This window comes from Salmo salar, chromosome 06, assembly GCF_965601325.2.
Source record: "Salmo salar chromosome 06, fSalSal1, whole genome shotgun sequence".
NCBI classification, from domain to species: domain Eukaryota; kingdom Metazoa; phylum Chordata; class Actinopteri; order Salmoniformes; family Salmonidae; genus Salmo; species Salmo salar.
In genome coordinates, this window is record NC_138296.1 from 53,534,749 (window position 1) to 53,558,882 (window position 24,134).

The 24,134-nt window shown below is 42.7% G+C and overlaps 1 protein-coding gene and 1 non-coding gene across 2 annotated transcripts in view; one reads left to right on the forward strand and one right to left on the reverse strand.

Annotated features, from left to right (window-relative positions):
* LOC100380852 (ectonucleotide pyrophosphatase/phosphodiesterase family member 1) overlaps positions 1-24,134 on the forward strand; it is a 75,754-nt gene that overhangs the window by 14,500 nt on the left and 37,120 nt on the right. Inside the window, exons 7-13 of the mRNA XM_014204667.3 lie at positions 1,153-1,232; positions 1,696-1,815; positions 9,134-9,243; positions 9,450-9,515; positions 9,645-9,717; positions 20,227-20,335; positions 21,940-22,071. Of these exons, the coding sequence (XP_014060142.1) occupies positions 1,153-1,232; positions 1,696-1,815; positions 9,134-9,243; positions 9,450-9,515; positions 9,645-9,717; positions 20,227-20,335; positions 21,940-22,071 (690 nt within the window). The remainder of the gene's footprint in view (positions 1-1,152; positions 1,233-1,695; positions 1,816-9,133; positions 9,244-9,449; positions 9,516-9,644; positions 9,718-20,226; positions 20,336-21,939; positions 22,072-24,134) is intronic.
* trnaa-ugc (transfer RNA alanine (anticodon UGC)) lies at positions 20,409-20,484 on the reverse strand. Its single transcript has one exon. It is a non-coding gene; the product is annotated as a tRNA-Ala (tRNA).

Below are 24,134 nucleotides of genomic sequence, written 5' to 3' on the forward strand. Positions count from 1 at the left end.
ACCTTCCCACAGGACAACGACCCTAAGCACACAGCCAAGACAATGCAGGAGTGGCTTCAGAACAAGTCTCTGAATGTCCTTGAGTAGCTCAACCAGAGCCCGACTTGAACCCAATCGAACATCTCTGGAGGGACCGGAAAATAGCTGTGCAGCAACGCTCCCATCTAACCTGACAGACCTTGAGAGGATGTGCAGAGAAGAATGGGAGAAACTCCCCAAATACAGGTGTGCCAAGCTTGTAGTGTCATACCCAAGAAGACTCGATGCTGTAATCGCTGCCGAAGGTGCTTCAACAAAGTAGAGTAAACGGTCTGAATACTTAGGTAAATGTGTTCTTTCAGTTATTTATTTTTAAATAAATTAGCAACAATTTCTACAAACCTGTTTTTGCTTTGTCATTATGGGGTATTGTATGTAGATTGATGAGGGGGGGAAACAATTTAATCAATTTTAGAATAAGGCTGTAACGTAACAATGTGGAAAAAGTCAAGGGGTCTGCCGAATTCAATGTGTGACCTCTTCCTAAATATTTACACAAAATTAAATAATTCATTTTGTGTATGCTTACCCACTCTTATTTATTTATTTATATATATATATATATATATATATATATATATATATATATATATATATATATATGATTTTTTGGGGGATGGGCACTAAAGTACTTAAATACTTCCATAGATTTTTTTTTTTAAACTGTAGCTCGGCCACCTTCAACCACAGATGCGTAAAGCCGGTGGATGCAGTGGGTTGAGACGCAGCCCATGCAACAAAAAAAATCTCTCTAGTTGAAACCGATTTTGATGGGGAACAGTCTTATGACATGGTTCCCCGGCTCAGACGTATGCATCAACCAATGGTTGCGTGCCACATTATTGACTGGCAGATTGCTATAACATATGTGGTTAGCTGATACATAAAATGCCTATCCAGGCTTTGTAAGATCTGGCAGGCGTCAGCAAGGCCTGGGCAGAGGAACGCGCTCCATGTTTCTTTGGCCACTTGCGTGTTTGGCAGTCTGACATCCTTTCAAACAATTTCAGGGAAATAATTATGTTTAGGTAAATGATCCTAGGATCCTATCACAGCTGTTTCTTTGGCAGCCTTGGTTTTTATTTTGTTTTATTTGACTTCATTCTATTTCAGGCAACTGTGGCACCACTACCCCGTACATGAGACCTGCCTATCCCACCAAGACCTTCCCCAACCACTACACCATTGTGACTGTAAGGGTGTCGCTCCTCTTAGTTTATATGTAACCAGTCAGGCATCAGTTACTTTGGTAAAGCATTGTATACACAACTTGTTTATTTGAAAATTGCTTCACTCTTTGGAATCCACTTAAAAAAAAAAAAAAAATCACCTTATCCATCAAGTACAGTCACTTACCATGAATGATCCCCCCCAAAAAAACTCCTCTTGTGGCTTGATGGCTCGCACATGCTGCTTCTGATGAGAAACTGTGGTTCGAATGTGCAACTCTGGGCAGTGATTTTAGCTCTACTGGTTTACCCAACCCTTTCAGTTAACCACCAGACTTCTCTTTCAACACGCAGTGTTGTGGCCCCGTGTGATGAAATTATGAAGTCAATTCAACGGTAGATGTAAAAATACAGAGGACAAGCCCACTTAGGCCTGCAGCTGTCAAAGCACCGGGTGTGTAAACCTCTGTGTGTGTTACTCCCACAGGGTCTCTATCCAGAGTCCCATGGGATCGTGGACAACAAGATGTACGATGTGACCCGCAACGCCTCCTTCAGTCTGAAAGTGGCTGAGAAATTCAACGCCAAATGGTATCAAGGAGAACCAGTGAGTGAATACATTGGAATACAAAAAAACTGCAAACATTGGGCGTTAATTCAATGTTAGTTTATTGGTACCGCTTATTGTTTTTAGCAGTGTGGCCCTAGTGTTTTGTGAAATTGAACTTGTGACCTGAAGAGGGGAGCTTGGGATGACATACGTCTTAGACAAGGCAGACAGACGGATTAGTGAACATTTCCTCTGCAAAACATGGAGCTGGAGAAATGGATGAGGAAGATGAATGTTATTGAGGAAGTTTCCCTGAACTACAGTTCCCCTGTACTGTGTTTACTAAAAACCCTAACGATAGGACATAATGACATTACAGAACTGTGCCAAAAACATTCTGTATACTTATTGCACAAATCTAAACATTGACTGAGAAATATCAACTGACAAGGAGACAATGGCACTAATACAAAGTCTCAGCCTTGTCACAAAGCACACTGGATATAATGATATATAAAGTATTGAGTGAGAACGGTAGTTATGTGTCTTTGATCATGATACACTCTAATGAGCTTTCTATGAAAAAAGTGTGTTAGGAAGTTGTTTTCAGTGACACTTCTCCTCATTATCTCTCTGAGGTGGGCGAATTGCTCAGCTCCACATAATATCAAATTTTATGTCACGTGCCGAATACAACAGGTGTAGGTAGACCTTACAGTGAAATGCTTACTTACAAGCCCTTAACCAACAATGCAGTTTTGAAAATAAACAAAAGTAACAAATAATTAAAGAGCAGCAGTAAAATAACAGCGACGCTATATACCCTACAGGGGGTACCGGTACAGAGTCAATGTACATGTAGGTAATATGTACATGTAGGTAGAGTTAAAGTGACTACAGTGGGGGAGAAAAGTATTTGATCCCCTGCTGATTTTGTACGTTTGCCCACTTACAAAGAAATTATCAGTCTATAATTTTAATAGTAGGTTTATTTGAACAGTGAGAGACAGAATAACAACAAAAAAATCCAGAAAAACGCATGTCAAAAATGTTATAAAATTATTTGCATTTTAATGAGGGAAATAAGTATTTGACCCCTCTGCAAAACATGACTTAGTACTTGGTGGCAAAACCCTTGTTGGCAATCACAGAGGTCAGACGTTTCTTGTAGTTGGCCACCAGATTTACACACATCTCAGGAGGGATTTTTGTCCCACTCCTCTTTGCAGATCTTCTCCAAGTCATTAAGGTTTCGAGGCTGTCATTTGGCAATTCGAACCTTCAGCTCCCTCCACAGATTTTCTATGGGATTAAGGTCTGGAGACTGGCTAGGCCACTCCAGGACCTTAATGTGCTTCTTCTTGAGCCACTCCTTTGTTGCCTTGGCCGTGTGTTTTGGGTCATTGTCATGCTGGAATACCCATCCATGACCCATTTTCAATGCCCTGGCTGAGGGAAGGAGGTTCTCACCCAAGATTTGACGGTACATGGCCCCGTCCATCGTCCCTTTGATGCGGTGAAGTTGTGCTGTCCCCTTAGCAGAAAAACACCCCCAAAGCATAATGTTTCCACCTCCATGTTTGACGGTGGAGTCATAGGCAGCATTCCTCCTCCTCCAAACACGGCGAGTTGAGTTGATGTCAAAGAGCTCCATTTTGGTCTCATCTGACCACAACACTTTCACCCACTTGTCCTCTGAATCATTCAGATGTTCATTGGCAAACTTCAGACGGGCATGTATATGTATTCTTGAGCAGGAGGACCTTGCGGGCGCTGCAGGATTTCAGTCCTTCACGACGTTGTGTGTTACCAATTGTTTTCTTGGTGACTATGGTCCCAGCTGCCTTGAGATCATTGACAAGATCCTCCCGTGTAGTTCTGGGCTGATTCCTCACCGTTCTCATGATCATTGCAACTCCACGAGGTGAGATCTTGCATGGAGCCCCAGGCCGAGGGATATTGACAGTTATTTTGTGTTTCTTCCATTTGCGAATAATCGCACCAAATGTTGTCACCTTTTCACCAAGCTGCTTTGCGATGGTCTTGTAGCCCATTCCAGCCTTGTGTAGGTCTACAATCTTGTCCCTGACATCCTTGGAGAGCTCTTTGGTCTTGGCCATGGTGGAAAGTATGGAATCTGATTGATTGATTGCTTCTGTGGACAGGTGTCTTTTTATACAGGTAACAAGCTGCGGTTAGGAGCACTCCCTTTTAAGAGTGTGCTCCTAATCTCAGCTCGTTACCTGTATAAAAGACCCCTGGGAGCCAGAAATCTTTCTGATTTAAGAGGGGGTCAAATACTTATTTCATTTACATTTACATTTCCCTCATTAAAATGCTAATCAATTTACAACATTTTTGACATGCATTTTTCTGGATATTTTTGTTGTTATTCTGTCTCTCCCTGTTCAAATAAACCTACCATCAAAATTATAGACTGATCCTTTCTTTGTCAGCGGGCAAATGTACAAAATCAACAGGGGATCAAATACTTTTTCCCCCCACTGTATGTATAGATAATAAACAGAGTTGCAGCAGAGTAAAAGAGGGGGGTAGACATTTGATTAGCTGTTCAGGAGTCTTATGGCTTTGGGGTAGAAGCTGTTAAGAAGCCTTTTGGACCTAGACTTGGTGCTCTGGTACCGTTTGCCGTGCGGTAGCAGAAAGAACAGTCTATGACTAGGGTGGCTGGAGTCTTTGACAATTTATTTAGGGCCTTCCTCTGACACCGCCTCGTATAGAGGTCCTGGATGGCAGGAAGCTTGGCCCCAGTGATGTACTGGGCCGTACACAATACCCTCTGTAGTGCCTTGCGGTCAGAGGCCGAGCAGTTGCCATACCATGCAGTGATGCAACCCGTCAGGATGCTCTCGACAGTGCAGCTGTAGAACTTTTTAAGGATTTGAGGACCCATGCCAAATCATTTCGGTCTCCTGAGGGGGATTGGCTTTGTCATGCCCTCTTCACGATTGTCTTGGTGTGTTTGAACCATGATAGGTTGTTGGTGATGTGGACACCAAGGAACTTGACGCTCTCAACCTGCTCCACCACAGCCCCGTCGATGAGAATGGGGGCGTGCTCGATCCTCTTTTTCCTGTAGTCGACATTCATCTCCTTTGTCTTGTATCACGTTGAGGGAGAGGTTGTTATCCTGGCACCACATGGCCAGGTCTCTGACCTCCTCCCTATAGGCTGTCTCATTGTTGTCGGTGATCAGGCCTGTCATCGGCAAACTTAATGATGGTGTTGGAGTCGTGCCTGGCCATGCAGTCATGAGTGAGCAGGGAGTACAGGAGGGGACTGAGCATGCACCCCTGAGGGGCCCCGTGTTGAGGATCAATGTGGCGGATGTGTTGTTACCTACCCTTACCACCTGGGGGCGGCCCGTCAGGATGTCCAGGATCCAGTTGTAGAGGGAGGTGTTTAGTCCCAGTCCTTAGCTTAGTGATGAGCTTTGATGGCACTATGGTGTTGAACACTGAGCTGTTGTAAAATGAATAGCATTCTACCATAGGTGTTCCTTTTGTCCAGGTGGGAAAGGGCAGTGTGGAGTGCAATAGAGATTGCATCATCTGTGGATCTGTTGGGGCGGTATGCAAATTGGAGTGGGTCTAGGGTTTCTGGAATAATGGTGTTGATGTGAGCCATGACCAGCCTTTCAAAGCGCTTCATGGCTACAAATGTGAGCGCTACAGGTCGGAAGTGATTTAGGCAGGTTACCTTATGTTTTTGGACACAGAGACTATGTTGGTCTGCTTGAAACATGTTGGTATTACAGAGTCAGTCAGGGACAGGTAGAAAATGTCAGTGAAGACACTTGCCAGTTGGTCAGCTTATGCTCATAGTACACGTCCTGGTAATCCGTCTGGCCCTGTGGCCTTGTGCATGTTGACCTGTTTAAAAGGTCTTACTCATCGGCTACGGAGAACGTGATCACATAGTAGTCAGGAACAGCTGATGCTGTCGTGCATGTTTCGGTGTCGCTTGCTTTGAAGCGAGCATAGAAGTAATTTAGCTTGTCTGGTAGGCCCGTTTCACTGGGCAGCTCGAGCTGTGCTACCAAGGTGACATGCCCAAATGAATATCGCCCATTGTACTCACCCTGGTCATCATGAAGTGCTTTGAGAGGCTGGTCATGGCCCACAAAGGCCAGCATGCTAGGCACACTGGACCTACTCCAATTTGCCAACCGCTCTAACAGATACACAGAAGATTACATTTCCATCGCTATTCACACAGCTGTAACAGTACAAGAGTGGGTCCAGTGCCTATGTGAGTTAGCTGTTCATTGACCACAGCGTTCAACACTATTGTTCCCTCCAATCATGGATCCTGGACTTCCTGATGGGCAGACCATAGGCTGTGAGGATTGGCAACAACACATCCTCTACACTGACTCTTAACACAGGGGCCCCTCAGAGGTGTGTCCTCAGCCCTCTGCTGTACTCCCTGTTCACCTATGACTGCATGGTTCTAGGCCTGATAGCCAACAACGACAAGTCAGCATATAGGGTGGAGGTAATTGAACTGGCATTGTGGCGGGACAACAACCTCTCCCTCAACATCAGCAAAGTAAATGAGTTCATTGTTGACTACAGGAAGTAGAAGAGGGAACATCCACATCACCGAGGACTTGACATGGACCATCACCACCACTCTTGTCAAGAGGGTGCAACATTGTCTCTTCTACTTAAGGCGGCTGAAGACATTCGACATGCCACACCAGGTCCTCTCCAAATACTATTGCTGCACCATCGAGAGCGTCCTAAGCGGTTGCATCACGGCCAGGTACGGGAATCGCTCCGTCCACAACCGCAAGGCCTTCCAGCAGGTGGTGAAGACGGCACAGTACATCACTGGGACCGTGCTCCCACCCATCCAGGAGATCTACTCGAAGCGGTGCCTGAGGAAGGCCACAGCATCATCAAGGACCCCACACACCCCATCCACAAGCTGTCCACTACCTTACTGTTGGGCAGACAGTATCAGAGCTCAGAGACAGTTTCTATCTACAAGCCATCAGACTACTGAACACTTGAACTGGACTGACCACCTGCTCCGATTCTCCGCACCTTAGCACACATGCAATCACACAGACGTACGCATACAGTGCATTTGGAAAGTATTCAGACCCCTTGACTTTTTCCACATTTTGTTTTGTTACAGCTTTATTCTAAAATATAATAAATCTTTTTTTCCCCTCATCAATCTACACACAAACCATAATGACAAAGCAAAAACAGGTTGATTTTTTTGCAAGTGTATTAAAAATAAACAAATGTACACATTTACATAAGTATTCAGACCCTTTACTCAGTACTTTGTTGAAGCGCCTTAGGCAGCGATTACAGCCTCGAGTCTTCTTGGGTTTGCCGCTAAAAGCTTGGCATACCTGTATTTGGGTAGTTTCTCCCATTCTTCTCTGCAGATCCTCTGAAGTTCTGTCAGGTTGGATGGGTAGCATCGCTGCACAGCTATTTTCAAGTCTCTCCAAAGATGTTCGATTGGGTTCAAGTCTTGGCTCTGGCTGGGCCACTCCTGGACATTCAGAGACATGTCCCAAAGCCACTCCTGCATTGTCTCTGCTGTGTGCTTAGGGTCTTTGTCCTGTTGGAAGGTGAACCTTCACCCCAGTCTGAGGTCCTGAGCGCTGTGGAGCAGGTTTTCATCAAGGATCTCTCTGTACTTTGCTCCGTTCATCTTTCCCTCAATCCTGACTAGTCTCCCCGCTGAAAAACATCCCCACAGCATGATGCTGCCACCACCATGCTTCACCGTAGGCATTCAGGCCAAAGAGTTTAGTCTTGGTGCCTTTTTGCAAACTACAAGTGGGCTGTCATGTGCCTTTTACTGAAGAGTGGCTTTGTCTGGCCACTCTACCATAAACGCCTGATTTGGTGGAGTGCTGTAGAGATGGTTGTCCTTCTGGAAGGTTCTACCATCTCCACAGAGGAAATCTGGTGCTCTGTCAGTGACCATCGGGGTTTTGAATAACCCCGATGGTTATAGTTTTGAAATTGAATAACCTATTTTCGCTTTGTCATTATGGGGTATTGTGTGTTGATTAAGTAAAAAAAAAAGATTTAAACCATTTTAGAATAAGGCTGTAACGTAACAAAATGTGGAAAAAGGGAATGGGTCTGAATGTTTCTGAATGCACTGAGTGTACAAAACATTAGGAACATCTGCTCTTTCCATGACAAACTGACCAGGTGAAAGCTATGATTCCTTATTGATGTCACCTGTTAAATCCACTTCAATCAGTGTAGATGATGAAGGGGAGGATACAGGTTAAAGAAGGATATTTAAGGCAATTGAGACAGGGATTGTGTATGCCATTCCGAGGGTGAATGGACAAGATAAAATATTTAAGTGCCTTTGAACGGGGAAAGGTACTAGGTGCCAGGCACACCGGTTTGAGTGTGTCAGGAACTGCAAAGTTGCTGGGATTTTCATGCTCAAAAGTTTCCCGTGTGTATCAAGAATGGTCCACCACCCAAAGGACATCCAGCCAACTTGACATAACCGTGGGAAGCATTGGAGTCAACATGGGCCAGTATCCCTATGGAACGCTTTCGACTCCTTGTAAAGTCCATACCCTGACGGATTGAGGGCAAAAGTGGATGCAACTCAATATTAGGAATGTGTTGCTAAGGTTTTGTACTCTGTGTGTGTATATACATTCATGCTCACACAATGCAACTGCTGCTACCAGACTCTTATTATCATTGCTAAATACTGCATAATTGTAAAAAGATTTAACCCCCTATCCCCCTTTCCCCAAAACACGTGTAAATATTGGACTATAAATTGTGCCCTCCTGTAGTATACTTATGCTCAAGTGTTTAATATATTCTATTGAGCCAGTTACGTTATGTTCGTATTCTTTTATTATTTATTGTTGTGTTGTCGAGAAGGACCTTGCAAGTAAACATTTTGTTGGACGGTGTACAGTATACCATGTGTGTGTCCCATATGACTAATAAAACTTGAAACATGCGCATGACTGTAATTAGCCATGTGTGAACGCAGTCAGGAAGATTACTTTAATCCATAAATAGTGTTATTGATTAACATATACAGTAAGTAGGCCAATTCTATATCGCTCGTTAGGAAAAATGTTATGCTGTAATGGATAGTACTGCTTGGTCTGATTTAAATTAACATAATTTAATGATATACAGTATGTAATGAACCATATGTAGGTCAGTTTTGATACGTTTATTGGGAAAAAATCTATAGGTGTAATGGATTAGGTATTGCTTATTTTGATGTATTAGAATGAATGACAAATTAGCTGTGTATAAGACTCTGATGCTCTTTTGACTACAAGTTCACCTCTACTATCTCCCTCGCATTCTCGCTCTCTCTGTAGGTTTGGCTCACTGCCATGTACAATAAGCTGAAGTCAGCCACATTCTTCTGGCCGGGTGCTGATGTGGCCATCAATGGAAGATTCCCCGACTTCTACAAGATGTATGACAGGTGAGAGACTTGCATAATGGTATTTCCTGTTTGTGGGCACAATAAAGAGGAGTAGCTAATAAGATAGCTAATGATCCTATAACGAATACCACATATTCGTTTTGTAGGATATAAAGTATGAATGTTATTTGGAGCATTTTTCTGCAATGTAGTGTGTTTAAGCTATCCATAGTGATACTAAGAATAAAAGTGTTTCTTTCTACCAGGAACATCCCATTCGAGGAGAGAATCTCAACCATATTTCAATGGCTGAATTTGCCTCAAGGGGAAAGGTATATTATGCATCTCCTAACCATTATATACTGTAATCCTAATTTTGAAGGACAGACCAAACACTTCCATCTTTTGAGAGGACTCTTTTACCCGAGTGTGTAATCTGTGTCCTTTTTGTTTTCTTGTAGGCCTGATTTCTACACTCTGTACCTGGAGGAACCAGACTCTGCTGGCCATCGATACGGACCAATGAGCAGTCAGGTAGGATCCAGCTCTACTCATAACCAATCAAAACAGGCCCAGCAAAGGCACCCTCTGTGCGGTCTGAAACAACAGGTTTTCAGGGGAAATGGAAAGAGAGCCTGTGACGTGACTTCCACTTTTGGACTTTAACAAGGCGACACTCCATCTTAACTCCTCCTCCACATTTACTGGATTGGTACAACAGTGCAAAAGATAACCTGCCCCGGTAGTATATATTTTTTCTCTTAAGGACCAGAAAGAAAACGCCGCTCAGTACGCCTGCTACGTTAGGTTACGACAAAGGCGACAAATTAGTCAGCAAGAAATTTGGACCTTGTATAGATGGTGTGGTGGTTAGCAACAAAACCAACACGTGCCAACTATGGGACAAAACAGACAGCTTGGCTTAGATTGACATGTAAACTATATTTTGTCTCCAATGTTTATTTCAAAATATATATACTTTTGCACAATGAACACTTGTCTCTCAAATACATTGTTAAAGTTGTTGGTTAGCTGTCTAGCAAATTTTAGTCATATTAGCATAGACGTGACATCAATCAAAACAAGACATGGTATCAAGAACAAGATAAAAACTATCTGAAATTAGCCACCTACGATTCCCCACATGGCAGCTTCTTGTCAATTGTTGCTTGCTATCTGGAATCACAACAACACCTAGCCTCCAGAATCACAACAACACATGGCCTTCTTCCCCATTGAAGCGTGCACATCGTTTTTGTGACATTGTTAGCTAACCCGTCTATAACGTGTTCTATGTTATTAGTCTTGTATGTATCCGTCACCACAAAAAGTTCCCCCTCAGCCCACATAAAAAATAGTACAGTTTACTAAAGAATACTATTGTACTTTCAAATGAATTCTGTAGTAAACTGTAGAATTCTATACTCTACACTAGTGTCCCTCGATCGTATAGTCCTTCTATAGAATTTTGCAGTATCCTGGAGAATACTATACTACACACTGTAGTAACCCTCGATCATGTAGTGCTTACTTTAGAATGTTGTAGTATATTGTGTAGAGTACTATACTACACAGTTTACTATCCATCGATCTGAGCCTTCCACTCTTTCTAGAATGCCAGCATCCCGGAGTCATCTCTTCACTGTTGACTATGAGACTTGTGTTTTGCGGGTACTATTTAATGAAGCTGCCAGTTGAGGACTTGTGAGGCGTCTGTTTCTCAAACTAGACACTAGGGCTGGGCGGTATTCCGTATTTTATGATATACCAGTATTGATGCAGGGACCGGTTTGTGTTTTTACTTTACTTTCTATACCGATATTTGAATGTTTGGTTTGTTAAATGTGATATGCCATGGGTAATGTCCATTTTTATAGTTTACTTCGCTACTTGAGTCATCTCTCTCCGCTCTTTCGCTCAGTGCCACTTTCTACACAGGCCTAGCCACGCCCCCTGTCACTCAAGGAGCGCATTTGATGTTCCTCAACCACGAGACACTTGCGTTCAGTCTGCGTGGTCAATGCAGCACATGCAACAATGTTTATGACAACAATGCTGTTTTCACTTTGCTTTTTAACATAAATCCACTAGCGTTCTATAATGACACTGTTAGTTTGTGTTTCTTACATCAGCAAACAACTAGTTTGTCTTTTCTTAGCAAGTTGCCCTAAATCTTGAGTTGCTAATTGTTAGCCACTAATGCTAATAGCTAGTTAATAAATGTACTGAGTAAGAGCAAACGTAGCTAATACAGCCTGATAATACCAGTGATGGTGTAGACCCTAATCAGCATGTTGTTTGTGCAACAGTATCTTCTAAATCAAAGAGGAATATGCAAAGCAAGAATATGTTAGCTACATGAAGTAGCTAAGAGAACATGCAATGTAGCCAAAGCTTATAGGTTCCCCTAGGAAACACTTATCAACACTTTAGTTCCTACCTTGTCACAATAACTCCTCCCTGTCATCTCAAACGACACCATTCAAAATGCCCACTACTATATTCTAACTATAGAATTGCAATAGTCATTCTATTTCCATGATTCCAACAGTTTTTTGCTCTAATTCACAAGTCAAATCGCAGTTGCAACATTTGGTTAAAAATAAGTCCTAGATTATTTGCCCATATCGTGCAGCCCTACATGACAGTGTGGAAATTATCTCAATTGAGCAGTGGTGTAAAGTATGTATGTATGTAAAAATACTTTCAAGTACTACTTAAGTCTTTTTTTTAAATGTTTTATCTGTACTTTACTATTATTTTTGACAACTTTTACTTCACTACATTCCTCAAGAAAATACTGTACTTTTTACTCCATACATTTTCCCTGACACTTAAAAGTACTCGTTACGTTTTGAATGCTTAGCAGGACAGGAAAATGGTCCAATTCGCGCACTTGTCAAGAGAACATCCCTGGTCATCTACTGCCGCTGATCTGGAGGACTCACTAAACATAAATGCTTTGCTTGTAAATTAGGTCTGAGTGTTGGAGTGTGCCCCTGGCTATACGTAAATAAAAACAAGACAATGGTGTGATCTGAAATGAATTATTTATAGTTTTTACTTTTGATAGTTAAGTACATTTTTATCAATTACATTTACTTTTGATACTTAAGAATTTGATTTTAAATATACTTCACTTTTACTCAAGTAGTATTTTCCTGGGTGACTTTTACTTGAGTAATTTTCTATTAACATATCTTTGCTTTTACTCAAGTATGACAATTGGGTACTTTTTCCACCCTGCAATTGAGTTCAGGAAATGCAGAAATGATAAGTGCTGTAATTTGTTTTGGTTGTAGTTAGGGCTGGGCGATATGGCCTAAAGTAATATCTAAAAAAGAAAAAAAAGATGATTTCTTGTTTATTTTCTAAACAAATTAAAAAAGTCCATGACACAATACTTAATTGAATTTTCATTATTCAAATATACAAAGCCTCGAGGCCTATTTGTGCAAAACAAATGAACTCCACACATTTATTCTATTTTTTAGGAATGTTTGACTACTAGCTGTTTGAATATGTAATTTATATAATTTTGTTTGATAATATGTTAATTTGTTATGATTAAAACAGCCTGTGGTTATTTGCTATTGGATCGGCAGAATGACACAACTAACACATTAGCTTACAGCTGGCCTGAAAATAACTTTTTTGAATGCACTTTAATTAGCCTGTGCCCAAAGCACTGTAGGCGGGTCCAGTTGTTGAAGCGCAATGCTTTTGCTCGCTGTCAGTTGTCATGCACACCTGTCGGTCTTCGCTCATCTTCCACGATGCCAGAGAGTCATTGAGACCCTGGGCTATTACTTCACCCGTATGATCATCGGGGAAGTAAGATGTCTGGAGGCAGACATCTCGCAATGTCCAGTCTTCATATATGTCGTGGACTGTCAAACTTAGGTATGACTCTGACGTTCTGCTCGACCATAGATCGGCAGTGGTGGAAAAATAAGAAACACTAGCCAGCTTCTCTGCGACTCTTTCGCGTGTAGCAGTTTATAATCGCGGTATGGCTTCTTCCGTGAAATACTTGCGGTTTAGTCGCTGATATTTGTGGTCAACTGTACCTAGCAGTTTTTTAAAGCCTGCTGTAAAGATTGGGACTATATATTTCGCTATGTAATAGGTCACTGCATCCGTTCTCTCCTTCCACCTCAAACTTTTCTTGTAATGAGGGATTATGTTTGAAAAGGATGCGGCTATGGTAGTTTTGTCTTTTAGCAGACGTTTTGGGAATCGGGTGACTGGAATCGGAATTGCTTAGTCTCACGCATTCCTCCCATTCCACCGCGTGTTTCAGTTGCAGGTGATGGAAGAGGTTGGTTGTGCTGTTGCTTTTCGTAAAGATTGTCTTTCGACACATTTTGCACAGTGTGTTATGTGTTAATAACATTTAGACTACGTTACCCAGCAGGCTAGGCAGATGGTTAAATAATGCCTTGCATGGCTAAACATGGAGTTTTCTAGCTGAAGTATATGTTCATTAAAAGTAGTTAAACCTACGCCCCGGTTTGTCATTATATAAGGAACAAACATAACATGGTGTCAGATTGGTAGTCGCTATGACGAGACAGAGAAAAGGAGTAACTGCAAATTTCCGCGACGAAAATTGAACATTCTACCACAAGTCAAGTGACGTGAGTAGTCGAAGATGCTAGCTTGCAAGAGCGAGGACAACCAGCCGCAGCAGCGAGAGTGACAGCAGCGAGAGCGAGGTTGCATTGGAATCTGTTGACGAGCAAGTTGATGAGCAACATACTGAAGTAAGAGAAATTGACACGGTTCCTGTTCTCCATCATGGATAGGCTTAGTCCTCCTACTCCTATGCAGTTAACAGGCAATCTAGCTGACAATTGGAAACGTTTCAAGCAGAGATTCAATATCTACCTAGCAGCCAGTGGTGCAGGGGGAGAAGATGACAAATTGAAAGCTTCCATTTTTCTGCATGTTATTGGAGAGGATGCATTGGACATTTACAATAGCTTTCAGCAAGACGAGGCAAACTTGACATTGACTGTGCTAATGGCTAAATTTGAGGAGTACTTTGTACCAAGCCAGAACGTCACGTTTGAGAGAGACACGTTTTTCTCTCATGATCTGAAACAGGGAGTCAGTTTTGACCAGTATTTGGCTGAGCTGAACACACTAAGCAAAACGTGTGAATTTGAAAATCTGAAAGACAGGATAGTCTGTGGCATACTTGATAATGGACTCAAGGAGAGATTGCTGCGTGAGCAAGATTTAACTTTGGATAAAGCAGTGAATATGTGCCGAACAGCTGAAACCACCAGAGCACAAGCTAAAGAGCTGTGCAGGGATGAGACGTCAGTGCATGCAATAAAAAGAGAGGAGCACCACACACAACGCCTTACAAAACAAAAACAAGCAAAAGAGAGAAATCAAAACACTACATGTGGAAAATTTGGATTTATCCACAAGCCAAAAAAATGCCCTGCATATGGCAAATCATGTAACAACTGTGGGAAAAATGATAATTTCTCAAAATGCTGCAAAGCTGAGGCTACAAAGAAAAAGGTTCACACAGTCAAGGAGATTGAAGAATTCTTTGTTGATTCTGTGGAAATATGCAATGCAGTAAATGCTGAATGGATCGTGCCATTGACTGTGAATGAAACTATAATACCATTCAAGCTTGATACTGGAGCACAGGTAAACCTGTTGCAGGATGACTACAAAACACTGAAGGTAAAGAGCAAAATACACCCGGTGAAGGTTAAGTTATACTGGGGAGAACGTACCAGTCAAAGGTAGCTGCATAGTAACTTTACAGCACAAAGGAAAACAGTTCAGAGCATAGCTGCTGATTGTGGAAAAGAGTGTACAGCCTATTCTAGGAATCAATGCATGTGAAAAGCTCAATTTGTTGAAAAGAGTGTATGTAGTGACATCACAGACTGAAAATGACCAAGATTCACTACTGGCTGAGTATGAGGATGTGTTTGAGAGTCTTGGATGTTTACCAGGAGAACACAAAATATGTACTGATGACAGAATTACTCCAGTTGTGCGTGCATGCAGAAAAGTTCCATTTGCATTGAGGAAAAAGCTCAAAGAGGAACTCGGACGCATGGAAAAGATGGATGTCATCACAAAAATGGATGAACCTACAGATTGGGTAAGCTCACTGGTTATTGTGGTGAAAAAGAACGGTGATCTCAGGATATGTCTAGACCCGAGAGATCTCAACAGAGCAATCAAGAGAGAGCATTTCAAGTTGCCAACCAGAAAAGAGATAATGTCGCAGTTTGCTGGAGCAAAGTGGTTCAGTAAGCTTAATGCCTCATCAGGATTCTGGCAAATGAAGCTAGATGATGCAAGCTCAAGGCTATGCACATTCAACACACCTGAGGGCAGGTACAGATTTCTTCATCTACCATATGGGATTCTCTCAGCACCAGAGGTCTACCACAAGACAATCCACATGATCTTCGAGCACATTCCAGGAGTGGAGACTATGATGGATGACATCGTCTGGGGGTCCACAAAAGAAGAACACGATGCCAGAGTGAGACAAGTGCTGGACCTGACACGGAAAGTCAACCTAAAACTAAACGAGGACAAATTCGAGTTTGGTGTGAAAACGCTTACCTTCGTGGGAGACGTACTTTCAGAGGACGGAGTCAAACCAGACACGAGGAAAACATCAGCCATCAACAACATGGAGCGCCTGAAGAACAAGGACGATGTGAGACGCTTCATGGGCATGATCACCTACCTTGCAAAGTTCATACCTCAACTGTCAGCACAGTCCGCTCCACTCAGATGTCTTCTGGAACAGAAAAATGAATGGGAATGGTCCCATGAAGAGGAAACCTGCTTCAAAAACCTAAAGAAGACAATCACAGAATAGCCAGTGCTCAGGTTCTATGATCCAGAGAAAAGCACAAGGATTTCTGCAGACACGTCACAGTTTGGCCTGGGAGCAGTTCTTCTGCAACAGCATGACGACACATGGCAACCCGTCGCTTATGCGTCCAGAGCCTTGACAGGCGCAGAGACAAGGTATGCACAAATGGAGAAAGAACTACTGGCGAGCACATACGCTTGCGAAAGGTTTCACCAATACGTCTACGGACGAGACTTCGAAGTAGAAACCGGCCACAAACCATTGGTGTCAGATCATGTCTAAGCCACTGAATGATTGTCCAATGAGAATCCAGAGAATGTTGATCAGACTGCAAAAGTATGATGTGAAGATGATCTATACCCCGGGAAAGTTCATGTTCGCCGCCGACACTCTTTCTCGAGCAGTCGACAAGGAGAGCTTCGACACACAGAAAAACACTGAGATTCAGGCCTACGTTGACATGATCGTAGCATCACTTCCTGTGTCTTCTGAGAGAATGGAGCAGATCAAAAGAGAGACTGCAGCTGACCAAACAATGACAGAGTTGAAAGAAACAACACTGATAGGATGGCCCGCACAGAAAAACAACTGTCCAAGGAGAATACATGATTACTGGATGTGCAGAGCAGAGCTCACCGTTGTGGACATAGTGTTCAAAGGCAACAAGATTGTCATTCCCATGACACTACGCAAAGAAATGCTACAGAAAATACACGAGGGCCACTTGGGTGAGGAAAAATGCAAACGACGAGCACGAGAAGTAATGTACTGGCCAAGAATGAACCAGGAAATCAGCCAGACCACTGCTTCGTGTGAACTGTTTGACCTACAGGCCAAAGCAGCAAGCAGAGCCGCTAATTCCTCATCCAGTACCCAACAGACCCTACTACAAAGTTGGAGTTGACCTTTTTGACTGTATGACAAAAGTCACGTTGTTACCGACTACTACTCAAACTACCCTGAAGTAGCAACACTGCCAACTACCTCCAGCAAAGCTGTAATCACCTACCTGAAATCAGTCTTTGCAAGACATGGGGTTGCGTCTGAACTGTACTCGGACAATGGTCCGAGTTGCGAATTCCAATCGTTCGTTGGCTAACGACTGGGGATTCCAACAACACCTCCAGCCCCAACTACCCAAGGTACCATTTTAAAGACAAGACTCTTTAAAATACTCTCACAGTATTTTAACCAACAGGTTAAAATACTGTGATATAATATTTTGGCCATATCGCCCAGCCCTACTAGACACTCTAATGTACTTGTCCTCTTGGTCAGTTGTGCACAGGGGCCTCCCACTCCTCTTTCTATTCTGGTTAGAGCCAGTTTGCACTGTTCTTTGAAGGGGCCTAGTACACAGCGTTGTACGAGATCTTCAGTTTCTTGGCAATTTCTTGCATGGAATAGCCTTAATTTCTCAGAACAAGAATAGACTGACGAGTTTCAGAAGAAAGTCTTTGTTTCTGGCCATTTTGAGCCTGTAATCGAACCCACAAATGCTGATGCTCCAGATACTCAACTAGTCATTAAGAAGGCCAGTTTTATTGCTTCTTTAATTAGAACAACAGTTTTCAGCTGTGCTAACATAATTGCAAAAGTGTTCTAATGATATATTAGCCTTTTAAAATGATAAACTTGGAATAGCTAACACACCATTGGAACACAGGAGTGATGGTTGCTGATAATGGGCCTCTGTACGTCTATGTAGATATTCCATAATGAATCTGCCATTTTCAGCTACAATAGTCATTTACAACATTAACAATGTCTACACTGTATTTCTGATCAGTTTGATGTTATTTTAATGGACAAAAAATGTGTTTTTCTTTCAAAAACTAGGACATTTTGAAGTGACCTCAAACATTTAAACGGTAGTGTATGTCCATTTTAACATTTTAAAATGTTGATGGTAGTATGATAAACTAAAGAAAGTATACATTTATCAAGTTCGACATTTCTATGTTAATAACTTTTAGAAAATTCTAATTAATGGACCAAAATGCTAACAAATCTCAAAATGGATAGGTAGATGCAAAAATGTCATTTCAGCCTGTGATGCCTGGCCTTTACAAGAGTACACCAAAATTACTTCTTAGATCAGTTACTTCCACTAGATACACGAAATGACCAAAAGTATGTGGATGCCTGCATGTCAAACGTTTAATTCCAAAATCATGGGCATTAATATGGAGTTGGTCCCCCCTTTTGCTGCTATAACAGCCACTCTTCTGGAAAGGCTTTCTACTAGACGTGGCTTGCTTCCATTCAGCCACGAGCAACTGATGTTGGGCGATTTTTAGGCCTGGCTCTCAGTCGGGGTTCCAATTCATCCCAAAGGTGTTCCATGGAGTTGAGGTCCTGGCTCAGTGCAGGCCAGCCAAGTTCTTCCACACCGATATTAACAAACCATTTCTGTATGGACCTCTCTTTGTGCACGGGGCATTGTCATGTTGAAACAGGAAAGGGCCATCCCCAAACTGTTGCCACAAAGTTGGAAGCACAGAATTGTCTAGAATGTCATTGTATGCTGTAGCGTTATGATTTCCCTTCACTGGAACTGAGGCCTAGCCAGAACCATGAAAAACAGCCCAGACCCTTATTCCTTTTTTTTTTTGTACGAGCTACGCGCTTTAGCGGTTCCGTTCTGGTTGCTTGTGTGGCCTACCACTTCACGGCTGAAGTTGCTCCTAGACGTTTCCACTTCACAATAACAGCACTTACAGTTGATCGGGGCAGCTCTAGCAGGGCAGAAATTTGAGGACTTGTTGGAAAGGTGACGGTGCCATATTGAAAGTCAATGAGCTCTTCAAGAAGGCCATTCTACTGCCAATGTTTGTCTATGGAGATTGCATGGCTGTGTGCTTGATTTTATACACCTGTCAGCAACGGTGTGGCTGAAATAGCCAACTCCACTATTTTGTAGGGGTGTCCACGTACTTTTATTTATTTATCATTGCAAAGGTTGGCTACTTTGAAGAATCTCAAATATAAAATATCATTTGATTTGTCTAACACTTTTTTGGTTACTACATGATTCCATATGTGTTATTTCATAGTTTTGATGTCTTCACTATTATTCTACAATGTAGAAAATAGTAAAAATAAAGGAAAAACCCTTGAATAAGTAGGTGTTCTAAAACTTTTTTACCAGTTATGTATGTGCTTGATTTAGAGTTATTTATGCAACTATAGTTGTGATACAAAGGTTTAGATTTTTTTATACATTCTAAGGCTGCATGATGCAACTCTAATGATGATTTGAGAAAAGTCACATGAAAGGCATGAGCTCTGCTTTGTTGTATAGGCGGTACATACTTCATCCATCTCTCATTCCCAATTTGACAAGCACTTGATAATGCCTCGAATTTCCCAGCGGCATCCCCCTAGTGTGGCCGTACTGCCTTTCGCGGCCAATGGCTGCTGTGCCCTTGGGCTGAATATTATAATTCCCTTCTCGCGGCTGTTCCGAAGCACCTCTCACTCACTCAGCTGTGTAGTGCTAGGGCAAAAACCAAAATGTGCACCCCTTAGGGTCCCGAGGACCGAGTTTGGGAAACCCTGGCCTAGAACCTGTCTAACGTTTAGATGTTACAATTGTAATAAAAAAATATTTATTTTTACTAAGGTCTTGTCTCATCCGTTGCATTGCTCAGAACTGTTGACCCAACTCAATAGGTGTCGTGACACGACCACCTGTCTTATGTTCTGGTTGAGTTGTCCTCATTAAACAGTAATTGGCGTAGTCTGGTAGTTTTGCCATTTTAGCTAACCCTAGTCTGCAGGTGTAATTACAATATACTAGTCACGTATGCGAAAACACTACAGTGAATACTAGTGTACTACAGTCAGATTCGCAAATACACTACAGTGAATACTAGTGTACTACAGTCAGATTCGCAAAAACACTACATTGAGTACTTAAAAAAAAAGTTTTTACCTTAATTTATACAGGTTTTTCTCATTGAGATAACATCTCTTTTCCAAGAGAGACCTGGTCCAATAGCAGCAGGGGTTGCATACTTCAGCATACTACAGTCATCTGCAAAAACACTACACTTAATACTACAGTAGTCTGTAAAAACACTACGGTGAATACTGTAGTATATAAATATAGTATAGTATTTTATCAGGTGGGAGAAAATGTTATTTGAATTGAATGACTGTGTTTGCAGGTGATTGAGGCCCTGCTGAACGTAGACAGGTTGTTGGGATTTCTAATGGATGGCCTGAAACAGAAGAACCTACACCACTGTGTCAACCTGGTGCTCCTGTCTGACCACGGTGAGCAGTGTTGCCACAACACACAGTCAGATCACACTGAATGCATACATTTCATACATTTTTTTCCCCGTACTGGTCCCCCGTGGGAATCGAACCCACAACCCTGGCGTTGCAAACACCACGCTCTACCAACTGAGCCACACGGGACCTATTAGTCTGTGGTCTCTGCGATCAAAAGTAGAATCAGCATCCTTCATTTATACACAGCATTCAGATTAACGGTAGATACTGTAGGATGGGAAAGTGAATAGACTTATTCCTTGTGGCGCAAAGGGCCTCGGAAAAGTACAGTACAGGAGAAAAGCACTAGAAAATTGCTTCCACAATGTGGAAGCAAGGGAGGCGGAGGAAATGTACTCATTTAATGTCTTTTTGACGTGAAAGATAAGTGTTGAAGTAATTCATTTTATGGCTCTGCTGTAAATCTGAAGTGATGCAATCGTGAGAATCTGCTACTACTCAAAATGAGAGGTCTAGGGAAGAAAATATGAAGTAAAGATTTTCCTCCATTCCTTAGTGAACCATAAAAACAATGAGTTCATATCGCAAGTCAGTATCTGTCAGGAGAATGATAACAAACATCCCATAGCTATTATATAATGGCTACATTACTGTCCTCATAACCTAGTAATCCACTATCAAACTTGCTTATTGAGTTATTTAATTTACATGCAACAGCTTTTATTGTACTAGTTGCACAAATGACATAGCACTTAGCATCATAGTCAATATTTGCATATTACCACAAGAGTCACAATATTTTGGTAGAACTCTTCCATATTACCATATTGTCCTCTAAGCTATAGCCTCTGCTCTAGGGCCCTCCATTGTGGGGGCGTTTGAATTTTTACTGTCAGCCATACATACTCAGCCTTTGCTGAGACCTAGCACCTGTTGTGTGGAAATCACATGCCAGAGTGGAAACCGTTGTAAAACGAGGTCAGTGTGAACGCTGAAACACCATGACTGTGAGCTGAGCGTGAGGAAGCCAGGGAGGTTCACAGAGGAGAGGTCTTTGAAGAAGATGCTCGCAACATCTGCATTACATGTGACGTGTCTAGTCTTGTAATTATGCATGTAAAGGATGAGCCAGTAGCTGCTGGCCGCTCAACTGGCCTTGTAATAAGCTCCACGTTGCAGGGTTGTAATTTTGATGTTGGGTTTGTTGGTTGATGATATACAGCATATGGGAATATCCTTTTATTTAGGCTTTTATCACAGATGCATTGATCTTTGGGTTATTTTTAGTCATAAAAAGGTTGTCGTTTTCACATCTGCTTTTGAAATTGATTGATTATGAAATGAGGATGGAATCCTAGTATCAATAGTCAGTGTTAACAATTTCAAGTAAATCGTATGCTGACATACTGTATATGAACTTCCTCTGTTGCGGCTTTATTTATTACTCTCTCTGAAATCTGGTACAGATAAGACCGTGTAATTATGGTGCCGTTTGGAGTCCTATACTGTCATTTCTCGTCCTCCATTTCTCTCTGCTTGTTTCTCCTATTGCTCCGACTGCCCAGTTGCCAGGAACAACAATACAAACAACAGCGACTGTTTCTTTTACTGTTGAACTGTGTGCGCATGTACTGTAATTGCAGGAATGGAGGAAGCTTCCTGCAAGAAGGCTGCATTCGTGAACTCATACCAGGACAACGTGGATGGCTTCACTGTCGTCCAAGGCCCTGCTGCACGAATCCGACCCAAGAGAGTCCCTGAAGACTTCTACTCCTGTGAGTTTTTGTTGATGATAACGTGTCACTTCCAACTGTCTTCCTGCCCTTACATTGCAATGCCATCCAGTGTTACAGCCGGTTCCAATTTGCTTCCTTCCACTTGGCCCTTACCCTTTGTCCTTTGCATTATTATATACAGCCAGAAATAACTTTGGGATATTAGAGCGGCGGTAACTCACCGGCATTTCAATCAGAAATTACTTTCCTGAATTAGATTTTTCGTTTGTACAGCCCCCCCCCCCCCCCCAAGGCAATTCCAATTATCCCAGAGACTGCTCCAAGACAGCCGGTGGAGACGAGGTAGTCCGACTCTCATACCACCCACAGCTTCCGGGTATAGAAACCATAAAAGTGTTAAACAAATCAAAATACACTGCACAAAAAAATAAAGGGAACACTTAAACAACACAATGTAACTCCAAGTGAGTCACACTTCTGTGAAATCAAACTGTCCACTTAGGAAGCAACACTGATTGACAATACATTTCACTTGCTGTTGTGCAAATGGAATAGACAACAGGTGGAAATTATAGGCAATTGGCAAGACACCCCCAATAAAGGAGTGGTTCTGCAGGTGGGGACCACAGACCACTTCTCAGTTCCTATGCTTCCTGGCTGATGTTTTGGTCACTTTTGAATGCTGGCAGTGCTTTCACTCTAGTGGTAGCATGAGACTGAGTCTACAACCCACACATGTGGCTCAGGTAGTGCAGCTCATCCAGGATGGCACATCAATGCGAGCTGTAGCAAGAAGGTTTGCTCTGTCTGTCAGCGTAGTGTCCAGAGCATGGAGGCGCTACCAGGAGACAGGCCAGTAAGTACATCAGGAGACGTGGAGGAGGCCGTAGGAGGGCAACAACCCAGCAGCAGGACCGCTACCTCCGCCTTTGTGCAAGGAGGAACAGGAGAAACACTGCCAGAGCCCTGCAAAATGACCTCCAGCAGGCCACAAATGTGCATGTGTCTGCTCAAACGGTCAGAAACAGACTCCATGAGGGTGGTATGAGGGCCCGACGTCCACAGGTGGGGCTTGTGCTTACAGCCCAACACCGTGCAGGACGTTTGGCATTTGCCAGAGAACACCAAGATTGGCAAATTCGCCACTGGCGCCCTGTGCTCTTCACAGATGAAAGCAGGTTCACACTGAGCACGTGACAGAGTCTGGAGACGCCGTGGAGAACGTTCTGCTGCCTGCAACATCCTCCAGCATGACCGGTTTGGCGGTGGGTCAGTCATGGTGTGAGGTGGCATTTCTTTGGGGGGCCGCACAGCCCTCCATGTGCTCGCCAGAGGTAGCCTGACTGCCATTAGGTACCGAGATGAGATCCTCAGACCCCTTGTGAGACCATATGCTGGTGCGGTTGGCCCTGGGTTCCTCCTAATGCAAGACAATGCTAGACCTCATGTGGCTGGAGTGTGTCAGCAGTTCCTGCAAGAGGAAGGCATTGATGCTATGGACTGGCCCGCCTGTTCCCCAGACCTGAATCCAATTGAGCACATCTGGGACATCATGTCTCGCTCCGTCCACCAACGCCACGTTGCACCACAGACTGTCCAGGAGTTGGCTGATGCTTTAGTCCAGGTCTAGGAGGAGATCCCTCAGGAGACCATCCGCCACCTCATCAGGAGCATGCCCAGGCGTTGTAGAGAGGTCATAAAGGCACGTGGAGGCCACACACACTACTGAGCCTCATTTTGACTTGTTTTATGGACATTACATCAAAGTTGGATCAGCCTGTAGTGTGGTTTTCCACTTTAATTTTGAGTGTGACTCCAAATCCAGACCTCCATGGGTTGATAAATTGGATTTCCATTAATTATTTTTGTGTGATTTTGTTGTCAGCACATTCAACTATGTAAAGAAAAAAGTATTTAATAAGATTATTTCTTTCATTCAGATCTAGGATGTGTTGTTTAAGTGTTCCCTTTTTTTTTTTGAGCAGTATATATTTTTTATAGTTGAGTCTTCAAGGTAGCCACCCTTTGCCTTGATGACAGCTTTGCACACCCTTGGCATTCTCTCAACCAGCTTCAAGGAGTAGTCACCTGGAATGCATTTC